We start from the raw sequence: 24,612 nt of genomic DNA, 5'->3' as shown, positions 1-24,612 counted from the left end.
TCTTCAAAGTCTCTCTTCCCCATGGGCCTTCCTGACCATCCCCAACTTCCTCCGACACACAGGTGCACACTACACACTAGACACCAGCCATGTGTTGTCTGGGATTATCAGCTCTCAGGTATCAGGTTGAAACATATGAAACTGACAACATAAAACTGTTTTTGACCTACAAAACAGCAACTGGGTATGGTTCAATCTAGTATATGTATCTTCTCACCCCCCAATACAAGTTCTTTTTGCATTCCTAGTCTCTCTAGTAGGCTCTTACACGGTGTAGGTGTTTGCAATTAAAAAGAAATTGATGGGGCGCCTGGGTGGCTCAGTCATTAAGCATCTGCCTACCACTCAGATCATGATCCCAGGGTGTTGGGATCAAGCCCTGCATTGGGCTCCCTGCTCAGTGGGGAGACTGTTTCTCCCTCTCCTGCTTTGCCTGCTTGTGCTCTCTCGCTTCCTCTATCAAATAAATAAATAAAATTTAAAAAAAAAGAAATTGACAAACTATTCTTAAATTGGCAAAATAGTAGATAAACTTCTACTTTAACCTGAAAATGTATCTTAATCCATTAATACCGTCACCATGGATGATTTGGGATGTTTACTATACCCCTTCCCCCACAAAACCTCCTACTACTGCCCAAAATATAAATACAAAACTTAATGGCACTAGAATTTATGGCTGGAGGCACTGCTTTATAAACATTACAGGACTTTAATAGAGTCTATATTTCAGAGAGATCATCTCAGAATTTTCATCAGTAAATTTTATATTCACTAGAATATATTTCATATTTATTACATAATTAGTTACACAATCCAGTGAGAAAAGAACATTAGAATATTGTACTTTATCTAATTACATTACATAGAGTCCTCTGTCCCTCTCCCTTATTGCAGTCTTAATTCCATATATAATTACATTTATTCATTATCATGATAAACTGAAACTACATAAGGAAAAATCTAGTGAAAAAAATATCCATGGTTTTAAAGATAAGAGACTTACAGAGTATCTGAATTTGAGTGCAGGGTCCTATTGCTTTCCAAAATAAAAAATATTCAAAATAGCGTGTGATTATTAAACTGAATTTCATATTCAAAGATAAAATATAGTTACATCAGTGGAGAAGTAGAGAAATGGGCCAACTGTTACTTTTGGTCCGTCCCAATTGGGAGGCTCAGGTCTATGTAAGGAAAGAAATTAGTATTTCATCACCTCCTTGCTCGGTGCTATGGATGGATCAGTGAAGTCCAGGTTTCTTTTTCAATGATTCCATTTCCTAGAGCCACATTATCCGGAGGGGGTGAGTCATGTCTTCAGAACTTAACCCCAAACACATTTATAGTGTTTTATGCTGAGCTTTTCATTCATGTAGTATCAGAACATACAGAAGACTCATCAAGTCAGGTAAACATCTATTAGAGTGAAAAAACAAACAAACAAACTTCATACTAATTGATTTGGATTTTCCACTTGTCATTTATGAGTCATTAAAAGCAAAGTGTATAACTTGGTTCGTATTTCTTTTTAATCTTAAGATTGACAGAGCTCTGAAGTACCCTTGGTGAATACAGTCCATCTTTTTTTTTTTTTTACAATGCATTTATGTTTTTTTTTTATTTTTTAAATTTTTTTAATAAACAATGTATTATTAGCCCCAGGGGTACAGGTCTGTGAATCGCCAGGTTTACACACTTCACAGCACTCACCATAGCACATACCAATGTCCATAAATCCACCACCCTACCTCCCTCCCCCGGCAACCCTCAGTTTGTTTTGTGACATTAAGAGTCTTTCATGGTTTGTCTCCCTCCCAAGCCCATCTTGTTTCATCTTAATGGCAGGAGAAAATGGGAAGGGGTCCCATTTCTTCCACTGCTGGTGGACAGCCCACTTTCAATCCCCAAGCTCTTTCGCTGTTGAGACAGCCCCAGAGGACATTTAAAAATGTGAGAGTTTCTCATCAAAGGTCTTCTTCCTCTACGGTCCCAAAAACACAGTCAACATTGGCCATCTCAATCTTGCTTTTTCTTGGTAGAAAACGAGAAAAATCTTTCTGTTGTGAAATAAACAGTTCAGAAATATATGTGAGGAAATAATTTCCATAACAACAATAATAATTACAAAGTCATGAGAATGTTAAAATAATATTAAAAAGGCAACAGAAAGGTTACATTTATTTAAAAGATGGTTATTTCAAGTGTTTTTTCCCCCCATAGAAGCTTTGTCTTGGGGTAGGTGTTTGTGTTAGGACCAAGAGTGCCTCCTGCTGGTAGCTGAGGTAGACCTGTTCAGAGGGCCTTTCCAGGCACTGGGATGTCCCCAGGTAACATTTGGATGCTGCCCTCATCCTTTTACACTCCACACCCCCCCCACCCCCGTCCCCGCCCCCGCCCCCAGCCTCACCCCCTTAAAGCTATGCAACTTTCCATTTTTAACTCTATGTCAAATCTTTAGTGCACACCCCACACAAATACAAATTTCTAACAAGTTTTATATTTTAAAACATTGTAAGTGGTTATGGTTGCTATAAACCCTCAGTGAGTGAAGAACTGGCCTTCGATATTTATGAAACCTCAGAGACAAGGCCATGGCTTTGTCCCTGGTGAAACAAATGTTCCTTAATGGCCAGATAAGCTAATTTTTTTTTTAATCTTTGAGGGATTTGTCTTGATAGAGAGGCCCCCAGGGCAAAGTGTTTAAAGAAATAAACAAACTTTATTGGTTAAACAACAAATAAATACTGCTTCAGTTCTGATACTGGCTCTGTCATTTACTTGCTGTGTGACCTTGAGCAAGTTGCTTAACCTTTCTGTGTTTTCAGTTCCTTTGGCTATAAACCAAGGATAATAATAATAGCTGGGTTGTTATGGGGATTAAATGAGTTATATGTGGAATGCAATTAGAACAGTGCTTGGCTCAGGATAAGCTCTATATAAAGATTTGCTAAATAAAGTTGAGATTCAATACACTTGGACAACTTTTGACATGCTGGCCCTGCTTAGAGCATAAGGGAGGTTGGCCTATTTTAGCATTGCTGTTCATCTGAGAGAACATCTGAATTAGTTTCAATGTTGATTATAGTTGTGCTATGTGTTATCTATTGTTCTAGAACAGGGACTCTCAAAATTTGACATGCATCAGACTCATCTGGAGGGCTTGCTAAACACAGATTACTAGCCCCCATCCCTGGGGTTTCTGAGGAAGTAGGTTTGGGGTCTGAGAATTTAAATTTCTAGTAAGTTCCCAAGGTATGCTGATGGTGTTGCTCTGGGGACCAAACTTTGAGAACCACTGTTCCAGGATAATAATTCCAATCCTGGCTGTATATTAGATCGCCTGAGGAGCTTTTAAAAATTCTGTTGCTAGGACCCTAGACCAATTAAGTCAGAGTCTTTGAGGGTGGGGCCCAGCCATGATTTGTTTTTAGAGCTCCCCAAGTGATTCCAGCACGTAGCCAAGGTTGAGAACCACACCTCTGTGCTAATCACTATGATGCTGATGAATGGGAGTGATGGAGTGATTACTACCTACACTTTACAGGTAAAGAAATTGAACCTCAGCGCAGTGTTCCCCTTTGGGGTGCTTGCTATAAATGCTGATCTGCTAAATCACTCTTTTGGAGTGAGGCCCAGGAATTTACATTTTAATAAGCACCTCAGGAGTCCCTTAAACATTTAGTTTTTTTTATCTGCTTGAGGACATATCCACCAGTCCGTGGTGGAGTTCTTACCCCCATCTCTGATCTAAGCAGCCAGAAAAGCTGGTATTATGAAAGAGAGTAAGTTTTGCATTTAGTCTGTGTTTAAATTTTTTTTTTTTTACTGAGCTTAGTCACTCATGAGAGGACCTTATATTTTCATAAGTACTGTCCTTATATACTTAGTACATTTATATACACAGCAAGCAGACTGTGTAACAGGAGTGGATCGATAATAAATTCCATTCAAATGCTACTTGGAGGTCACCTTTATTTCACTTACATACACTAGGATTTGAATGTAGAAAGGAAGAGTTAGTTAAGGGCACAGCTCTGGAGATGGACCATCTTGCTTCTTCCCCCCCATCGATTACTGTGTGACCTGGGCAAGTCACCTAACCTCTCTGTGCCTGTTTCCCCCAATGATTTATAGGACTTTGGTGAGAATGAATGTGGTGATCCACATAAACATGCTTAGAACAGTGCCTGGCACTGAGTGCCTACTATGCTTTTCAGTATGATATTTACTATTATTGTTATCTGCCCAACAGACCTAAATGCTCCAAACAGTATTTAATAAACTTAAAGGCTGTTTTCTACAGAGTACCTTGCAGAGAATTCATGAAAGGAAAATGTAAACCAGAAAGAGGATTAAAAAAAAAAAATGCATGGCGTGTAGGAGAAAATCACTAAAGAATTTTATGTTCTTGGAAATTTTCTATGTAAAAATTCAGGAGAGTGTGTCTCCCGGCCCTGCTGGGTACTACAGTAAAACAATACTATCCCTCTGTGGTGGTCCTCCCATCGGCACAATCCTACGTGGAAGAGCTTCTGGGGGAGAAAATTCTGGCTTGTTCTTAAAAGTAGAATGAATGAATTTGGTTACTTAAAGGGGGAAAAGGACAGATTTATCAAAATTATAATGTCTCAATTACATCATTTTACTCACAGACCTGGCTTTGTTGAACACGGTGTTTTTTACGTTTGCCTTGTTCTGGAACTTCAATCTGCTAAATAGATTAGTAAAATGTCAGTCAGCACAGCCTGGAGAAGCAAGCACACAAATAATCTATTTAACTAGCACGTTTCCCCTTCCACAATAATCCTCTTAATGGTCTCCAAGACTGCCAGTCAGCAGGCACACCTGCTTCCCATCCACACATCCCCCCTTCATTTGCAAATATACAAACGTGGCAGAAATGGAGCCCCTGAAAGTGAAGTGAAGGTTCGCGTTTAACACTGGTGGTTGCCTATAGATTTTGTGATTTAACACAGCTTCCAAAAGGACTTCACACGAAATGAACTCCTAAATCCTGAAATAATCCACAGAGCCCCAATCCATACGCTGAATCAAAGCCAAACGGGGCTTCGGTTAATCAAAAGGCACCATGAATCAAGTAAAGATCAAATGGAAATTCAAGACACTTGAATACACCTCCCGTACATGAGGTAAACTTAATATAACAGTCAGGGTCCCGGCAGAAAACAGATGGCACACTCCCGAGGAGCAGTTTTTTTTTTTTTTTTTAAAAGGAACTATTTAATGGAGGTGCGGACAGGATTAAATGAGTCAGGGAAGGGATGCTGGAGCCCCCAGGGGCTCGCTGTGAGGGGCTGGAGGGTAATGTTTTCCACTCCTAGGCCGGAAGGGGCAGGGGTAGCAGCTGGTACTGGAATGAGGGGAGCGAGAGCTTCGGGGAGGAGAGGCCACCTCCAGGAGCTTGGCCCTCAGTAGAAGGCTGTGTCGACCACAGAGACCCGGCAGCGACAGAACTGGAGAAATAAATCCCACAATCTCACTTTTCTTCCACGCTCCATCCAGTGTGGCTGGGTTTTCCCATGGGTGACCCCAGTAGGAGGCCCGAGAGCAAGATGGCAACACACGGAGATGTGTCTCCAGAGCACAGAGTGGGGTGGAGGAGAGTGCACAGGGAACTGGGAAAGGCAAGCAGTGCCTGGCACAGCCAGGAAACGTGACCTGGGCAGGGCTCAGGAGAAGGAACTCCTAAACGCTTCTTCGAGGAAAAGAACACTCTTCTCAGCCACTAGTGTTAAGATACGGGTTTTTGTTTTTAAGATTTTATTTATTTATTTGACAGGCAGAGATCACAAGTAGGTGGAGAGGCAGGCAGAGAGAGAGGGAGAGGGGGAGAAGCAGGCTCCCTGCTGAGCAGAGAGCCCGACAGCCTGACACCGGACTCGATCCCAGGAGTCTGGGATCATGACCTGAACCGAAGGCAGCGGCTTAACCCACTGAGCCACCCAGGTGCCCCTAAGATACGTGTTTTAACGTATCACTCTACCGCCTCTCTCCTCCAACACATAAAGTCCTTGACTCTGGATCCTCGAGTTTCCAACCACTGTCTGGTAAATAATGGCGTTTGTAAATGCAAGAATGACATGTGAGGAAAAAAAAAAAAGAACGAGGTGTGAATTGTTTATTACTGCTTATTCTTCATGAGAATATAAGGAGGAAGAACATTTCAAAATAAGTGGGATAAGTAACATGACACCGCAAAAGAGCGTTGCCTTTGAACTACAGTTAATATCGTTATAAAATAGATTGCTTTGAAGGATGCAAAGGACTTCCTTTAGGTTAGTATTAATAGGTATGTTCATGTATTTGAAGCCCAGCTTAATAATTTAAAAAAAAAATCAGTTACTAGGGACGCCTGGGTGGCTCAGTCCGTTAAGGGTCTGACTCTTGGTTTCAGCTCAGGTCATGATCTCAGCGCTTAACGCAAAGGCTACTTGAGATTCCCCCCTTTTCCCTCTCCCGCCTCTGCCCCATTCCACACTCACGCTCTTTCTATCAAATAAATAAATAAAATCTTTTTTTAAAAATCAGTTATTAAGTCTTGGTAAATGAGAAATTAATGCTCTGTTGTCTTACATGTTTTGTTACAGTATTATTGTTATTGTTTACAATATTACGTTATCGCTTGTAAGTAGCCTTGTGCAATGAAATACAGATGTTGGCGAAAACAGCTCAGAATGTTTCTCTCTCCTATTCTTCTTCCCCTTCCTCCCCTCCCTATGTCGAAAAAAATAAAACAGAACCCACTATGGATGTTAAGCTATTTCTGATATCTGTTTCCTTGACTTACTCAAATAAGAGCTTTAAATATTTTATATACTAGGGGGAATAAAGTTGGGGGGGGGGAAGCGAGCAAATCCTCTTTTCATAACGCAGTATTCCTATATACACTTCTTCACCAACAGGTAGTTTCTTTTAATAACTACTTACTCTCACAGGGTAATTTCCGCCTGGCTCTCTAAAATTCTGTCTACCTGCTATGCTCTCACCATTTTCAAGTGGGCTGTGATGTACCTGTACTTTTCTGTTTTCTAGACAGCACCAACTCTTCGAAGTCTAACATTCCCAGAAAACCAATTTAGAGATTCAGAATCACTTTTTAGTAAACCTAAGGAAAAAACATACAAACTAATAAAACAAACTAGGTATGGATTAATAAAAAATGTAAGTTGTTTTTCAATTCAGAAAATTAGTCACCATCTTATTCCTGATCTCTTGCATATATTCAGATTATGGTTCAATATACAAGATAATAATAATGATACACTTTCAAAAACTCATTAGGAACACATCTATTGCATAAAATATATCTGCTTCCTTTTCTTAATGTCTTTTAGATTTCTTTCAATGACAGAAATTGCTGGTAGCCCACTCTATTTTCCATTCTGCCCTTCTTTCTTAGTAATGCCACCCAAATTTATCTGGAGAGACAACATAACCTGTAAAAAGACTACATTTACCAGACTCCCTTGCAGGTAGGTATAGGCCTGTGGTGTGACTAACTCCGGGCCAATGAACTGTAAGTTGAAATCTGTGGGACTTCAGGGACCCCTCCTCAAAGAAGAGAGATGAGCCATTCCTACTTTCCATTTATACTCCTGCCTAGGGTGTGGATGTAATGACTGGAGCTCCAGCAGCCATCTTCAAACATGAGGTAAAGCCACACACTAAAGATGGCAGAGCAGAAAGGTCTCTAATGACATCATGGAGTCGCTATTCCAGCTCTAGACTGCCTACTGGGTTTCTTGTAGATGAGAAAGATACAGACTTTTATTTTACCTAGGACACTTCTTTTGTCTTGTTTTTCTCTTCATTATATATAGCTAAATCTACTGGTAACAAATACATTTTATTTTCGCATAAAATATTTCTTAAAATTCTGTTTTAGTTAAAAGGAGCAAATAATAACAAAATTTATTGATTATAGGTTTTTTCATAGGAGCACAGCTCTAAAAAGAATGTTACAATTTTTCCCCTTCTGGTTTGCAGTTAATACTGCCTTTAAAAGAATATAACGTGATTTTGCTGTATGTTCACATTTTTTTTTAGTGCATTTGACTTCAAATTTTAATAATCTCTTCAGAAACGATTCAAGTCTTATCATTGAAAGCAATGCGTATAGCTAAGTTAATTAAGTTAGCACTAAATTTCTTCTTTAAAAGCCTTTCTTCTTACTAGGATAAAATAGTACTATTTCATCTGCTTCTAGGGACTGTCTGATTTATGGGGTTCATTTGGTTACAGTTTCCTCAATTTCTCTCCCCCCTCTCCAGATTCTTCATGATTTTCAAAATCTTGGAATCTATTCTACCTTGCAAAATAGACCTCTGAATCCTAGTCCATATAAGACTTTAATAAGTAATACATGTCAGTTCAGATTTTCTGTGTTTACCTAGAAAATGAGTGGATGTCACAGTCACACATTTATATGGCTACTTAAAGTTCCACAAAATGACTTGTTCTGGTCAACTGTGCTTTGTGAGGAAACCCAGAACTCAGTATACATTCAAAGAACTGATCTGTCTGCAATTTTCACTTTCCAGGGTCCCATTCTACCCAGGGGTTTGTAGATGAAATTTCAGGTTGAAATATGGACTATCCCTATAATATTCCCTTGAAAACCCAATTTTCTTTTTTTTTTAATTAGGAATTTTTTTTTTTTTTTTTTTTTTTTTTACTTATTTTAGAGAAAGAGGGGGAGTGAGAGTGAGCAGGGAGATGGTCAGAGGGAGAGAATCTCAAGCAGATCGGCCCCCACCAACTACTGAGTGCAGAGCCCAACGTGATGCAGGGCTTGATCCCAGGACCCCGAGATCATGACCTGAGCTGAAATCAAGAGTTGGATGCTCAACTGACTGAGCCACCCAGGTGCCTCAAAAACCCGATTTTCCAGAGGAAGGCTCTTTTCTTTCCAAGAACCAAAACAAGAAAGTGGGGGGGGAAGGAGCTTGTGGAACTAAAACTTGTGATTATTTAGATTAAGCAATGCAATATTGACTGACATGCTGATTTCACTATCTGCCACGGGAAAGGATAGGTTTCAATTTGTGTGCAAATCTAAAGAATGTGGTTAGTGTGTGTGTGTGTGTGTGTGTGTGTGTGTGTGTGTGTGTGTGTGTGTTTTTAACTTTAAATAGGTCACTACCTTCTATTATTCAGCAAACGCTTTAGCTACTCATTGTACAAGTATTTCCTGCATCAAGTAGCTTACATTTTATTCAGCCACATTTGAGAGTACTTCTCCCTTTAATGGGGCTACTTCAGTTAACTACTTTTTCTTCTTCTTTTTTTATATATAATAATGGAAGCCTAAGGGGGTCCATCCTGCCTCAGAGGTTAGATTTTATGACTCTTTAAAAAAGACCATCCATGATTCCTTCATTGCTTGATTTGCTACTCTATGGTACACTTTGAATTGTTTGAATACCAAGGGGCAGTAAATTTTATTTTCCCTAGGAAAATATTTTCAGTTTTAGAAGAAAGAGAAATAAGGATAAAATGCAACTATTTTCTCTAGTCCTTACTAGACTCAAAGTCTAGTAAAAAGCAATGTTTAACAAAAGATGTCACCCATCCTCTTTATAAAGGACTCAATTTCAATGAAAACATTAGAGAACATTTCCAAATGTTTCTGTTGCATTTTTAAGGATCAGTATAACATTCTGCTAAAAAAAAAAGAAAGTTTATACATGTCAACCAGGCATTAGTATTTTAAAAAAGTATTTGTATTTGTATTGGTATTAGTAACGCATTAGTATTAGTAATACTAAAGTATGAGTATTTGTAATCATTTTTAAAGTTCCAATTGTACTGTCTTATTTAGGATATGCTTATATCATAACGGTGACAAGGCAAGTCGAAAAGTTTAAAATCTCAGTGTCTCTTTTTATAGTCTGCCACAACCCTCTCAATGAGTTACCAGGCCTTTATTGAAGAGATACAGACTAGAAAAGCAAAGTTTAATTTTACACTGAGAACAATTTATGGCCTTAAGAATTTCTTTTTCTCTATGGCTTCCTTTGACTGCTAATGGCATTTTAATTTGGCACAGCGGAAGCTTCAAGAAACTGTGAGTTCTTTCGAGAGACAGAAGTGTAGAGCTTATTTAAGTTCATCGCTGCTATGTTTAAGACCCCTCTGGATCCTGACTTTATGATGTAGTTTTTATGATAAATCTGGAATCTTCCATTTGGGGGAAAGCAGAGATACAAGAATAGAGAGCAATGGAAGGACACTTCTCTTGATAAAATGGCTTGAATTCTAAAGACTGAGCTCTTTAGAGAAGGCAGAGGAGCTCACTTCTGGGAGGTTGGGTTCTATCCCAGAGGACCAGAATTCATCCCTGTAGGTTAATGTTGGCTGATGGTAGGAACTTAAAGTGAAAAAGATACACAGATAAGAGCACTTACCATTTCTGGATTCTCTGCAGCTAGCTTTACCATCTTTTCTGAGATCATCTTTTTCAAGCAGCTACTCAGCAAAAAAGCCTAAAGAATCCAGAAATAAAGAAATCGCTCGACTGAAGAGATCTTTCTTCCCTCCTCACACCACAAAGCAGATTTTGAACTCTGCTCTCCAACAGCATGCTTTTAAGAATTTAGATTTCATCTTTAATTTCCATAAATTTGTATAAGATGCAATTAACAAGTAGCCATACATTTTCTTAATTACATGGATGTACTTAGAGCAAATTTTTAAAAAGACAGAGAATCATTACATTTCCTAATTTTTCCCCACTTAAAATTTTCCCTCCTATTTCTTCACATTACTTTGTAAGCAGCTCAAATAACAAGCAACAAATAACAAAAAGTGCTTATTATTGTAATCAAATCAATGGAGGATGGTTGATCTTACATTTAACTGTATACATTATTATTGAGAGACCTATTACTAGACATAAATAGTAACCTGTTTGAAAGGGTATATTAGCACCTTACGGCTTTTACTGAACTAAAAAAAAAAACTATTTTTCATCACGTTCTTATTTTTCTGGCACCTTTAATCACTCACTTTTAAGACTGATGGTTGCTCCCAGTATCACCTGTGACTTCTTGTTGGCTCATCGTTGTCAGTGTCAAGACCCACATTAGATATCTTGTCACACAAGAGCTGGGGTTTCCTTTTTCCAGGATCTTCACCCCACATGCCAATTTAAGTTTCCCTATGGCTTCCCTACTTGCTCCTTTTCCCACTAATCCTCTTTTTCCTTTGTCCTCTTCTCAATCCTTGGCTTGTACTTTTCTCTTTTGGCCCTACTAAAGTTTGAGACAAAGCTTAAAGCTTGAGGTTGCAGGCCCTTAGTATAAATTTATGCTCAAGGATGGTCACTGGCACTGAAGGGAGGGTGGTGATGGAGAGCAGGAGAAAGAAAAGAGAGAAAACCCAGGTTGGGATGGTAGCCAAAGCAGAGACTCTTGGAGGGTGGGACATAGAAAGTAGAATAGAGGGAGAATGGCTACATATGGGTAGCATCTCAAAGTCTTGCAGGACTGTAGAGCTTGACCAGAATTTAATTTATTTAAAGGGAGCAAAAGGAGGTGGAAGAGAAGGAAGGCACTACTACAATAAGGAAAAGAGTAAAAGAGGTGGGATTTATGTACAAAAACAAATTTTGATTTCCTGGTTTAGCTAAAAACTAACCCTGTTTATCTGTGCATATCTATAACCTACATAAAACCAGGGTATGAAAGAGTTAAACAACATACACTGAGTTGATAGAGCATGGAAGGATGTTTAATAATACCCCACAAGAAGAGGACTGATTCCATATTCCATACAATATGCACAGATATGTAGGTTAAGACTTGGCTATAAACCAGGTAAGGTTTATTCAATATAGAAGCAGTGAGCTATTATTTAAAGGGTCTAGAAAATATTGGGGTCCCAACCCTCATTTGTATTTGCCAAGGCACACAAGCCACATTTCTGCCTTTTGCAGAAGTAGCTCTTGGGTATGTATCAATAAACCCACACTTCAAAGGAAATAAGACCTTACTAGGAATCCTTTAAAAGAATGTTTATTGCCCTCTCTGTAGCGGCTTAAACTCATTTGGTACAGACTACATTAAAAGACCATAATAAAATTTAACTACTGCATTTAGCATTCTGGGCAAGGGTAGGCAATTTCATTGCCAAGATCTAGCTGCATCTCTCCAAGTGACTGCAAACCATCGTACCATTTCCCTAAGGATGTTTCATATTCAAGGTGAACCTGACGGCCCATTTCTTTAACCTAGAATTTGGTTTCGCACTTCATGTTTTTTCAGAGGACCTTGGTATCTATCCTCTTTTGATTGCAACTATACTAAAAGCAGAGAGTCTCAGGGAGCTTTTGTTACCTGAAACCAAAATGCTCCATGGAACGTAGTGCGATCACCAATGACTTAAGTTGAACGAAATGTTGACACAAAGATTACTTTGGTATTTTGGTTTCATTTTAGAATGTTTGTAGTTTTGATTCCAATTTGAAATAGCTTGAGTTAGTTCATAGAATTTTTCAGCTGAATTTGGTATTTAGAAAATTAAGTCTTTTTAAAAAAAAAATTTATTCCAACTTCAGTTATAAAGTCATAGAAAACCTGCATAGTTTGTTGTCCAACAGTCTCTCCTCTCCTCGTAGAACCTGGATTTTGTCTGATGATGAAGGGCCCAGCTCACACTTACTCTAGGGTGATCATGAATTCTGTTGTTTTTTGTTAGATACTGGATTCCCAGACTCCCTTGCAGCTAGGAGTGGTCATGTGACTTACTTCTGGTCAGTGAGACATAATGGGAAGTCTACTGGGGGATTCTGAGGCAAAGCTTTTGCCTTCCAGATAAAAGGGGTATCAATCACCTCTAGTATTCTTGTTAAGTGAGATGAAAATCCGTATTGTCTAAGTCAGAGGTCAATAAATCCAGCCCCTCACTTGTTTTTATACATTTTTATTGGCAAACAGCTATACCTGTTTGTTCACACATTGTCTGTGGCTACTTTTGTGCTATAACAGAGTTCGGTAGTTGTAGCAGAGACCAGATGGGCCCCAAAACTAAACTATTTACCATCTGGCCCTTTGAGAGGAAGTTCACCAACACTTTGTCTAAGCCACTATTAGTTCTGTCTTCTGTTATTTAGTAACTACAACTATTTCTAATTGACCTGAAGGCTGTGGTGACTAGTAAATGAAATGAAACAAAAAAACAAACAAACAAAACAAAAACAAAAACCCCAACAACCCAACAGTGTTACAGGCCAAAAAGGAGGATGTATAGCATATTCTAAGACCCTGCTTGGTTGGGTAAGAGTAATATGCTTTGTTCACCCCAGCAAGCAAGAGAGCATTTCAGCACTGGTTCTCACGCGCTGCCCCAAGAACTCACCTGCTTGGTGTAAATAACAAACCAAGGCCAGCGATTCTCTTCACTAAACTGAAATCGGAGCTCCAAGTTCTGGTTGAGAGTTCGCTGGGGTCCATCTGTATCCAGCAGAGTTCCCTACAGAGACAAGAGATTATTTGATCTCCGATAGAAACAGAAGCAGCTATTAACTGTTGGGCAAAATACCAAAACGAGTGATACCGTCTCTATTGCCAGGAAGCTGTCAATAGACAGGGGCTGTGAAAGTAAGTCACACAGTTTGGTATGATAAATAGTATAAGGGAAGCAAACCCAGGCCTATGGAAGGAGGTAGGATGGACACCTAGTCCAGACTCAGAGAGGTCAAGGCAGGCTTCCTGGAGGGAGGTGGTGATACCTGAGCAGCAGAAGTAGAAATCTTCCATGTTTGTTGTTGTGGGGTTTTTTGGAGGGGGAGGTGGGTGCAGGGGCGGTGGGAAGTGGTTCTGGTAGAAGAAATAACAAGTGCAAGTGCACTGAGGCATGAAGGGACCTGGCACACTGGACACGTGGCAAGGGATCAAGTGCAGTGGAAACACAGGCTTCAAGGCAGGCAGGGTGGTGAGAGAAGAGGCTCACCTCAGAGAGGCAGTGTGGGGCCAGATCCTGAGGACTCCGGAGGAAGCAGATTTGACTTTTGCTATACAGCCATCTACCCCTCTTTCTCCTAGTAATGGAGTCTCCAGTGCCCTTGGGAAAACCTTCTCTCCTTCCCTGCGCCCACGTAGGTAGGGCTGTCAGGGAATGCTGCCCTCCTGGAGGGCGGGGCACATGACCCAAGTTCAGGCTAATTGGACAAATGCCTTCTATGTGCCTTCTTTGCTTCCAGAGTGGAGAGATCCAAAGAGCATGTCCTGATAAAGAATTCCTTCTTTCCTAGAAACACTAAGCTCATTTTGTTCTTGACTTTCCTAAGCCTCTGCCTCTGCCTTCCTTTGAGTCACTGGGTTATTCCACACCTTTCTGATAAATCCCCTTTTTCCACTAGAGCCAGAAGTGTTGCTTTCTATTGCTGGCCACCAAAGAGCCCTAGCTGTTCGAGGTTTGATAAGCTAAGTTAAGGAGTCTGAACTTCATTTTGAGGGCAACAGGCATGCATTCACTGATTTTAAAAGCTGGATAATAACACGATTAGATTTATGTATTAGAAGTATTCATCTGACCGCATCAGGGTGAAAATGAACTGAAAAATAGCTGTTTTCAGATACTGAACCACATAGAATCCAGGACTATTAACCCGGGGAGAAGGAAAACAAATGAGGTGAGCCCTACAGCCACCTAGCTTACTGCTTGGAGTTTCCAGGAGGCAGTGGAGGGAAGGGGACCCCAAACAGAGCCCAGAGGTCTTGCTGAGTTGAGGAGAAAGGGATGAAAGTTTGAAGAAATTGAGTTTAGAATCTGTGGGGCAGAGGATCACAGACAAGGGCTTTACACAGAGTAAGAGCTCTAGAGAGCTCTTTTCAGATCTTCGGCTGAATAACGATCTTTGCAAGTGTGGGGAGAGCCCTCATACACCGCCAGTGGGTATATAACATGGAGCAGACTGTTTGGAAAATAGTCTAGAAGTTCCTTACAAAGTGAAACATGGAATTACCAACATAGTCCGAGCAATTCCACTCCCAATCATATACTCGAGAGAAATGAAAACCTATGTCCACAAAAAATTGTACACAAATGTTCACAGCAGCATGACTCATAACAACCAAAAGAGAGATACATTACTGAATAAACAAAATTTAGTATATCCATACAACAAAATATTATATGACCACGAAGAAGATAAAGTGTTGGTACATGCTATAATAAGAGTGGACCTTAGAAACATTACACCAAGTAAAGGAAGCCAGTCACAAAGATCATATATGATTCCATTAATCATGAAATGTTCAGAATGGGTGCATCTATAAAGACAAGCAGATTAGCGGCTTCTTAGGGCTGGTAGGTAGCTTACAGGCGTAAGCTAAGGGATATGGGACTTCTTTCTGAGGTGATGAAAGTATTCTAAAATTGATTGTGCTGTTGGCTGTAAAACTCTGTGAATGAATTAAATGCCCCTGAATTCACTTTATATAAGTGAATTGTATGGTATGTGAATTATATCTTGATAAAGCTGTTACAAAGGAAGGGAATGACTGTGTATGTAGTACTGGAGGAGGGATAGACACATGCATCATGGAACAGACTAGAGAATCCAGAAATAAATCCACACAAATGTGCCCAGCTGATATGTGACAAAGGTGCAAAAGCAAGTCAGTTAAAGGACAGGATTTGCAACAAATGGTCCCAAGCTAGTGGACTTCCACAGGCAAAAAAGGGAATGTCATTCTGAGTTTCACACCCTAGATGAAAACTAACTCAGAATGAGTCATGGACTTAAATGTATGACCTATAACTGTAAAACCTTTAGGAAAAAACTCTAAGAAAAAAATCTTCAGGATCCAGAGTTTGGCAAAGAGTTCTCCGACTCAACACTAAAAGCACAATCTATAAAAGAAAAAACTGATGAATTGAAATTCATCGAAATTAACTTTTCCTCTGCATAAGACCTTGTTGAGAGGATGAAAAACTACAGAGTTAAGAGAAAATATTTGCAAACCACATATCCAACCAAAGACTAGTAACTAGAATATATGAAGTATTCTCAAAACAATAGTGAAAAATGAAAAACAAAAAACAAATAAACAAAACAAAAAAAAAAAAACCAACATGGGGCACCTGGGCGGCTCAGTGGGTTAAAGCCTCTGCCTTCGCCTCAGGTCATGATCCCAGGGTCCTGGGATTGAGCCCTGCATCGGGCTCTCTGCTTAGCAGGGAGCCTGCTTCCTCCTCTCTCTCTCTCTCTCTCTCTGCCTGCCTCTCTGCCTAATTGTGATCTCTGTCTGTCAAATAAATAAATAAAATCTTAAAAAAAAACAAACAACAACCCAACAATCAATTAGAAAATAGGCAAAAGATATGGAAGAAAACATTTCACAAAAGAAGATATACAGATGGCAAATGGGCACGTGAAAAGTTGGTCAACATGATTAGCCAGGAGGGGAATGCAAATTAAAATCACAATGAAATACCATTCCACACTTAGGCAAATAACTAAACTAAAAAACAGTGACAATACCAAATGCTGTTGAGGCTGCAGAGAAACTCCATCAGTCATGCATCCATCACTGGTGGAAATGGAAATTAGCACAGCCACTCTTGAAAACCATTTGGCAGTTTCTTAAAAAACTAAGGATGCAACTTTCATATAACCCAGCAATTATACCCCCTAGCATTTATGCCACAGAAATGGAGATTTGTGTCCCAAAACAGATAGATATATGAATTTCATTCATTATAGCTAAAAACTGGAAACAACCAGGTATCTTTCATTGGCTGATTGGTGAAATAAATCTTGTCCATTCCATACCATGGAATACTGCTCAGCAATAAAAAGAACCAAACTACTGATATATACAACAATCTGAATGAATCACTAAAGAATGATGCTGAGTAAAAAAAAAGAACAAAAAAAACTACATATGATTCCATTTAGAGACCATTTTTAAGGTAATCAATTCCTTGTTTTTTTATATTTTTGTCTCCTAAATGCAGTCAGTTCTTATTATTCACTGCATTACTGAACACCGAGTCATTGCTCCAGGGGAAATGCAGGGTTAGGTTCCTGCAAACCTCTGGTCACAACAGTTTCACCAGCTGATCAGTACATACCCTTGTTTTAAGAGTGCTTCCTTTTTTTTAAAACAGTTTTATTGGGGTATAATTGATGTAAAAAATAACCTGAGCATATTTAATGTACACAACCTGATGAGTCTGGACATATGCATACATTCATGAAACCATCAACATACTCAAAGAAATGGATATAACCATCACCCAAAGTTTTACATAGCACTCCTGAGATAACACAATTATAAAAATAACAAACAGATGAGTGGTTCCTTGGGGCTAAAGAGAGGTGTGGTGAGAGAAAGCGGGTAAAGCCATAAAAGACCAACATGAGGGGTTCTTGGGATGATGAAAATGCTAGGACTCTTGCTTGTATCAATGCCAGTATTCTGGTGTCGATGTTGTACTATAGTACTGCAAGGTGTAACTAACAATTTGAGAAAAGTGGGTGAAAAGTACACAGGATCTCTGTACCATTTCTTACAACTGCATGCTAACTTACAGTTACATCCAAACTCAAAGTTTAAAAAGAACCAACTATTTATTTATTTTTTTAAAGAACTTTTTTCCATTGCCTTTATTTATTTATTTATTTAAAGATTTTTATTTATTTATTTGACAGACAGAGATTACAAGTAAGCAGAGAGGCAGGCAGGGCAGGGGGGAGCAGGCTCCCTGCCGAGCAGAGAGCCAGATGTGGGGCTTGATCCCAGGACCCTGAGATCATGACCTGAGCCGAAGGCAGAGGCTTAACCCACTTAGCCACCCAGGCGCCCCAAAAGAATCAACTATTTAAAAACAAAAATAATTATAATGCAGCATAAGGCTTATATTTGTGGAAATATGGCAATAGCTATCACAAAAGGGAAAACAGAAGTACAACGTTGTTATGCGTTTTGTGATGTGGTATAATAATTAATAATTAAAAGTGGAATGTAATAAGTTTAAGTACACAAGAAAGTCTAAAGTAACAATAAATGAAAAGGTCGAGCTAAAAAATGGTGTAAATAAAGTTTTTTTCATAATCCTAAAATAATCAAATCATGAAATAATCAAAAGAAGGCAGGAAAAGAGGGGGAAAGCTGATAAACCTCAAAGAAATAGACAAATCCACAATTAGGTCTGAAGGTTTTAACATTCCTCTTCTCTCAGCAACTGACAGAACAAGTAGAAAATATATAAGGATACAGGAGATCTGAACACTGTCAACTGCTTGACCTAATACTTCTAGAATATTCCACCCAACTGTGGCAGAATACACATTCTTTTCAAGTACACATGGAACATTTACCAAGATAGACCAGATCTATAGATCTATAGACAAGTTACAGATCTATAGACAAGTTCCCATAAATTTAAAAGACTAAAATCATAGGCTGATCATGTCAAGATTGCTGGTTCAGCATTTAGCACGTGGTTGAAGTCCTATCTGCCAAAATGGGGAACACAGAGGGAGAAGATCTCTAGGATGGGCAGGAGAGGGCAAGGATGTCTATGAGACACCTGGTGTCGATGCCTAGAAGGCATTAGGAAATACTGGACCTTTCCATGGGGATGTAGGCAATTGATTTCAGAGAATGCAAAGTGGAAAGATGGAAATGGAACCCCAGGGGTAATGAGGGCTTCAGAAATGCTCAGAGGAAGAGGCAGCTCACAAAAACAGGGGAGGAAGGAGAGGGAATTCTGAGAAGCAAGAAATGGTTGACAACACCAAGTGCCACAAACAGGCCTAGTATTGTCCCAGCTAAAAAATCCCCATGGATTCCGTAGACTTAGCAACTGGGCATTACAGTTGCTCTAACAGAGTTTGTCCTCTCCTAGTTAACCTCAGTTTCCCGTGTAAAGGGGATAATCCCACTTAGCTCACTGAGTTATTGTAAGAATTTAATTAAATAGTAGATGTGGCAGCACTCAGAACAGCATCTGACCCAAAGCAGGCACTCAGTACATCTGATCATAGGGTTTTCTCTGGGAGGAGATGGCAATGTAGGTATGATTGAAGGGGATCCTTAAGAAGAGCTCTACTGGTCAGCGTCTCGTTTGCAAGGGTAGAGATCTTGTCAGTCCTGAGTCTGTGTTAAGAATTCCACAAACAGCAGCCATTGTTTATGCTCTTGTACTATAGCCAGCGTCCAAGCAGTAGAGAAGCCTGTCACAGCAAAGTGGGAAGGTGGGTGTCTCTACTGCTATAGATGGGACACTTGAACCAGATGATAGACGGCTTTGACCGTCAGGCGATGCTTCATGTGGCAAAGATGCTGGTCCACTCAACGTAGTGATGCAAATGGCAGAACCACCTCCCTACTGCCAACTTTGTCATCCAAAGACAAGAGGATTTTTAAACCAAAGTAGAGACTTTAAATCACTTTAAAGTGCCAAGATACTTACAAGGAAAGTAACCTGCCAGCGCTTCACTCTGTTCATCTGGAAAATGATCTCCTGGGTCTGGTTATCAGGCAGGGTTATGCAGCAGCTGATCTCATTCTTGCCAACAGAGAGGACGACCCCACAGCCTGGCTGTGGGTAGTCACAGGTACACGGATCCAGCCGCAAGTACCCGTAGTGCCGGACCTCTCGGGACAGCTCCAGAAACTGCTCCGGGGGTGAAGGTGGGCCAAAAGAAGCAAAAGACTGCTTGAAAAAGGTGACAACCTTCTGTCAGAAGCTACTGCCATCCTAGTACAACACACGGAATTGAGCCACAGTGAAAGCGCCTTTTTCTTCTGGATGATACAAACGGAAGACAATGCCCCTTGTGCTCCCTGACAATAAGGCCTGGGGAAGTTCATGGTGTGTCCTGCCAAGGTCGAACCATTTCTGCCTCATTCACCATTGTGTCTCTGCTCCTGCTATAGTGCTTGGTACATAGTGGGGACGAAAATATTCGGTGACTGAATGACGATCAGAGAAGAACAGAGGGAATCAAATGAACGAGTAGAGAGGATTCTATCTCAGCAAATTACAACAGCAAAATAAACAAAAAGTGTACATTTAAAATGCTGTTTGGGGGCGCCTGGGGGGCTCAGTCTGTTAAGCGCCAACTCTTGGTTTCAGCTCAGGTCATGATCTCAGGGTCCTGCATCAAACCCCGCATCAGGCTTTCTCAGAGCCTTCCTCCACTCCTTCCCACTGCTGGTGCTCTCTCTCTCTCTCTCTCTCTCAAATAAATAAATAAATACATAAATAAATTTAATAAATACATAAATAAAATGCTGTTAGGGAGCCTGGCTGACTCTGTCAGGAGAGCATGCGACTCTTGATCTCAGGGTCTGAGTTCAATCCCCACAGGGGATATCGAGCCTCCTTAAAAAAAAAATGCCATTTTTTTAAAAAACTAAGCTGAGGTCTATGTAGAAAGAAAGTAGTTAATTTTTACAGTCGGCTTTATATGATGATGGTGTGAATTGTCAGAGGAAGAGATTTTGCAAATGGCAATAAAATCAGAGAGTGAGACTGCTTACTAAGTAGAGTTACAGACAGCCCAATAGTGTTAAGGGAACACCTTTATGTAAATTTTAAGGGTTAGCTTTCCCTCTTCCTTAAGGGAGAGAAAGAATCTTTAGCAGGCTCCACAACCAGCACAGAGCCAGATACAGAGCTCGATCTCTGAACCGAAATCAAGTGTCAGATGCTTAACCAACTGAGCCACCCAGTTGCCCCCTTTCCCTCTGCTTCTGACTTGGCTTAAGAACAGAGGACAGTTGCAGTTCACACCTGCGGTCTAGACATCCTGCCCTGACAATATCTATCCGGGACTTTTCACTTTTGTAAGAAAGCATTATTATTAACCATTACTTTTTTTTTTTTAAGATTTATTTTATTTATTGGACAGAGAGGGAGAGAGGGAACACAAGCAGGGGGAGTAGGAGAGGGAGAAGCGGGCTTCCCACTGAGCAAGGAGCCTGAGATGTGGGGCTCAATCCCAGAACTCTGGGATCACCACCTGAGTGAAGGCAGAGACTTAACGACTGAGCCACCCAGGCGCCCCCTATCCACTGCTTTTTAATAAGCTTATACCAGTTTGCGAACCTCTACCTGATTCTTCCAGCTTTCCACCATGGTCCTGCCTGATGCTGTGTGGGATGGGCGTGAAGAAAAGGGAGTTCTCACACAATCAGAGAAGACTGAATGTGATCAGAGAGATCCCTCAGTGACAACCTGACATTTTCCAGATCCTTTCTTGAACCAAGGCAAGTTCTTTCAAGGACTATATGAAGCACTCTCTGATGAAGTGAAACGTGAACAGACTTGAGCTGTGAGGGACTAGTTGACTGTCACTACAAGGCGGGAGAGGTGTTCAGGCTCCTGTTCCTTCCAGCCACATATCATCGTCATACCAGCTCATTGTGCTGTGGTCCTTGCCTTCAATTTAAGACATACGTCAAGTTGCCTGGCCCCCCTTTGGGTCATCGGAAAGGGCAGAAACGACAGGTCCTGAGTCACACTATGTATGCAAGGGTGGGGTAGGGGCAGAGTAATGTTGCCACAACATACAGAGCAATTTTAAGCTCTTGCTACAATAGTTTCTTATTTATTATATGATACAGATCTTTATCTCATTGCATGTTAACACTTTAAAAAACCTTTTGTAATCAACTCTTGGCTGCGGTGCTCTCAAGGAGATGAAAGTGTTTAAAAATTAAGCTCCATTTCTCTAGAAAGTTAGTGATGAATCAGTAACTCGTTCAAAATACTTGTGGGCATTTGTCATTCAACAAGTGCATATAGTGATGTTACTGACCATATGCAAACTAAAAGAAATCTGCAAGGATTAGTTTTTGTTTTTTTTTTTAAAGAAAATTAGATTTTTAAAGAAGCTTACACCCAAAAAAGATAGTTTAACATGCATAACAGAGAAAGACATGTTCATATATTTTCATTTAGATTGAGGGTTGGCAAACTTTTCTGTAAACAGCCACATAGTAAATATTTTCAGTTTCTGGGCATATGGTCTCTACTGCAACTACCCACCTCAATCATCCTAGCACAAGAATCTGTCTTAGAGAGTATGTAAATGATGGCCACATGCCAATAAAACTTCATGGGGCGCCTGGGTGGCTCAGTGGGTTAAGCCTCTGCCTTTGGCTCGGGTCATGATCTCAGGGTCCTGGGATCGAGCCCTGCATCGGGCTCTCTGCTCAGTGGAGAGCCTGCCTCTCCCTCTCTCTCTCTCTGACTGCCTCTCTGCCTACTTGTGATCTCTCTCTCTCTGTCAAATAAATTAATTAATTAATTAAAAACATAAAACAAAAAACTTCATTTACGGAAACAGTAGTCCATGGGCTACAGTTAGCCTATCTATGATATAGATCAACACATTCCTCCTTTAAATTAATTTCACTCATTTTCTTTTTTTAAAAGATTTTATTTATTTGAGAGAGAGAGAGAGAAAGAGAGAGTTTGAGCGTGAGCAGTGGAGGGGCATAGGGAAAGCAGACCTCCCACTGGGCAGGGAGCCTGATTTGGGGCTCTATCCCAGGACCCTGAGATCATGACCTGAGCTGAAGGCAGACACTTAACCCACCGAGCCACCCAGGCGCCCCTAATTTCCCTCAATTTCTACCCCAGGTTTTCTTGCACATGGACATAAAGTGAAGTGACAATTGTTAATGTGCTGAATCTACTAGTAGAAGAACTTCATAAACACTTAAATAATGCCAGTTTTTATGTCAGTATCCTGAGATCCTTCAAGAGAATATCAGTTAATTTGAATCATGTTTCAGTTCTTTTTTTTTTTTCCATCTATTTCATACATTCAAAGTATAGTTTTTTAAAGACAACTACTACAAATAGTAGGGTAAAATAAAATTTGTTTTGTGTCAAAAATACAAATACAAATTTGGGGGGAGTATAGCACATGGTAAAAATAATATTCTTACTAAATTCATTAAATTAATAAGTTTAGGGAGCAGAAATGTACCTAGAATCTGTAATTGTATCCAAAGCAGCTGATGTAACCGATTGTATCCAAATATTCTGTCCATCAAAATAAACACTATAATTGAAATTGGACTCCAAAATTTTCATAACAAAGCTGAGGCAGAATACCAAGGAAGGAAAATATTAAATCATGGCGGTAGATACTTTTTTCATTTTCTTATCCTGCCCATCAGTACCATTCTCAAAATATCTGAGCTTTTGAAGAATTACTTTCTATATCAATTTAGGTATAAATGAGTCCTCTAAATTTTGTTTGCATTTTGTTTAAAATCGGTGAGTGAACACTGGTGAAGTCTAAAGGATAAAGAAGACAATGTGATGAAACAGAATCCATTTCATCTGTTAACTTATGCCTTGTTCGTCAGGCTTCTATCACTGCTTGGGGACATGGGGGAGTGCGAGTTGGTACGATCTTTATGGAAGCTTTAAAACCGTTCTTCTAGAAATATATTCTAAGGAATAATAGAACACGTACTCCAAGACAGAGGATGCTGGCTGCAGCGTTCAGGGACCTTCAGCTAGGAACGGTTCCAGGTGTTGGGAACATACAGGTATAAATTAGACACAGTCCTGGGCCTCGTGGTGCTCGCTGCCAAAGTGATTTATAGCAGCAAATCTGGAAACCACCAGATTTCCAATAATAAGAAATTGATTAGCTAAATGATAACTATGAAACAGAATACTCTGTGGTTGTTAAAAAAAAATGCTGAGGGTCTATATTAACTGGGCAAAGGGTTCACCGCAATCTATTGTCTGTATTTTTCAGAATCTTTAAATAATATAATCAGAAAAAATAATGATGATATTCTCATTTCTTAATCTTAAACCATTTTTTGTGGTTGATAGGTTTATAAATTAAGAAATAGCTCAATTCTAATATGTGTCTTTAACTCCCCTCCAAGGGATATCTCTTGGTGCAATATCTGATTTACCTTGGTTTGATTGTCTTCTTTCTGGAGAGCCTGTAATTTCTGCCTCTGCGCCTGTGTGGGTTTGACCCATTCTTTCTCAATGTCCTGAACTGCCTTAAAACAACAGAAGTGGTAAGATTAGCAACCTTACTTACTTGCTTGCTTAAGATTAGCAGAAACTAATTAATCTGGCAAAAACACATTCATGTATGAAAGGCTATAGAAACAGACCAAACCCAAGTGGACATATACAAGGATTAAGCATGTTATAAAGATTATTTTTTAAATTAGTGGGTATAGGAAGAGATCGTTCAATGGTTTGGGGACAACTGGGCACACTTGGGAGAGAAAATAAAGTTAGCTCTTTTCTCATGCCACCCAATCAAATAAATCCAGATAAAGGTTTAGATATTAAAAAAATTTTTCAGGGAAAAAAAAAGCCTGATCTTGAGGTAAGGAATAATATTTTTAAAATATAAAGGAATATGTAATTACATGAAAATATAAAACTTTTATACATAAAAGCCATCAAGAACAAAACTAAGAAATAAATGGCAAACCAGAGAAAACGACTGCATTACATGTGGGCATAAGTTGATATTATTTATGTAAAGCAATAGGAAAAATGTCAACAAGGAATTTGTATCAGCAATCAACAAAAAGGAATTCCAAATTACAAATCTATATATTTTACCTCTGGACT

General features: G+C 39.6%; 1 protein-coding gene across 1 annotated transcript in view; it reads right to left on the bottom strand.

The window, feature by feature from the left end:
* Positions 1-1,636: 1,636 nt before the first annotated feature.
* SNX31 (sorting nexin 31) overlaps positions 1,637-24,612 on the bottom strand; it is a gene marked incomplete at its 5' end in the record, with an annotated part of 60,683 nt that continues 37,707 nt past the window's right edge. The window contains 6 exons of the mRNA XM_080801633.1: positions 1,637-2,057; positions 4,655-4,711; positions 10,428-10,505; positions 13,378-13,491; positions 19,447-19,650; positions 23,931-24,023. Coding sequence (XP_080657759.1) covers positions 1,965-2,057; positions 4,655-4,711; positions 10,428-10,505; positions 13,378-13,491; positions 19,447-19,650; positions 23,931-24,023 — 639 coding nt within the window. The 3' untranslated portion in view covers positions 1,637-1,964. The remainder of the gene's footprint in view (positions 2,058-4,654; positions 4,712-10,427; positions 10,506-13,377; positions 13,492-19,446; positions 19,651-23,930; positions 24,024-24,612) is intronic.

This window comes from Martes martes (assembly GCF_963455335.1).
Source record: "Martes martes genome assembly, chromosome: 4".
NCBI classification, from domain to species: domain Eukaryota; kingdom Metazoa; phylum Chordata; class Mammalia; order Carnivora; family Mustelidae; genus Martes; species Martes martes.
This window is presented reverse-complemented; position numbering and strand designations above follow the sequence as displayed.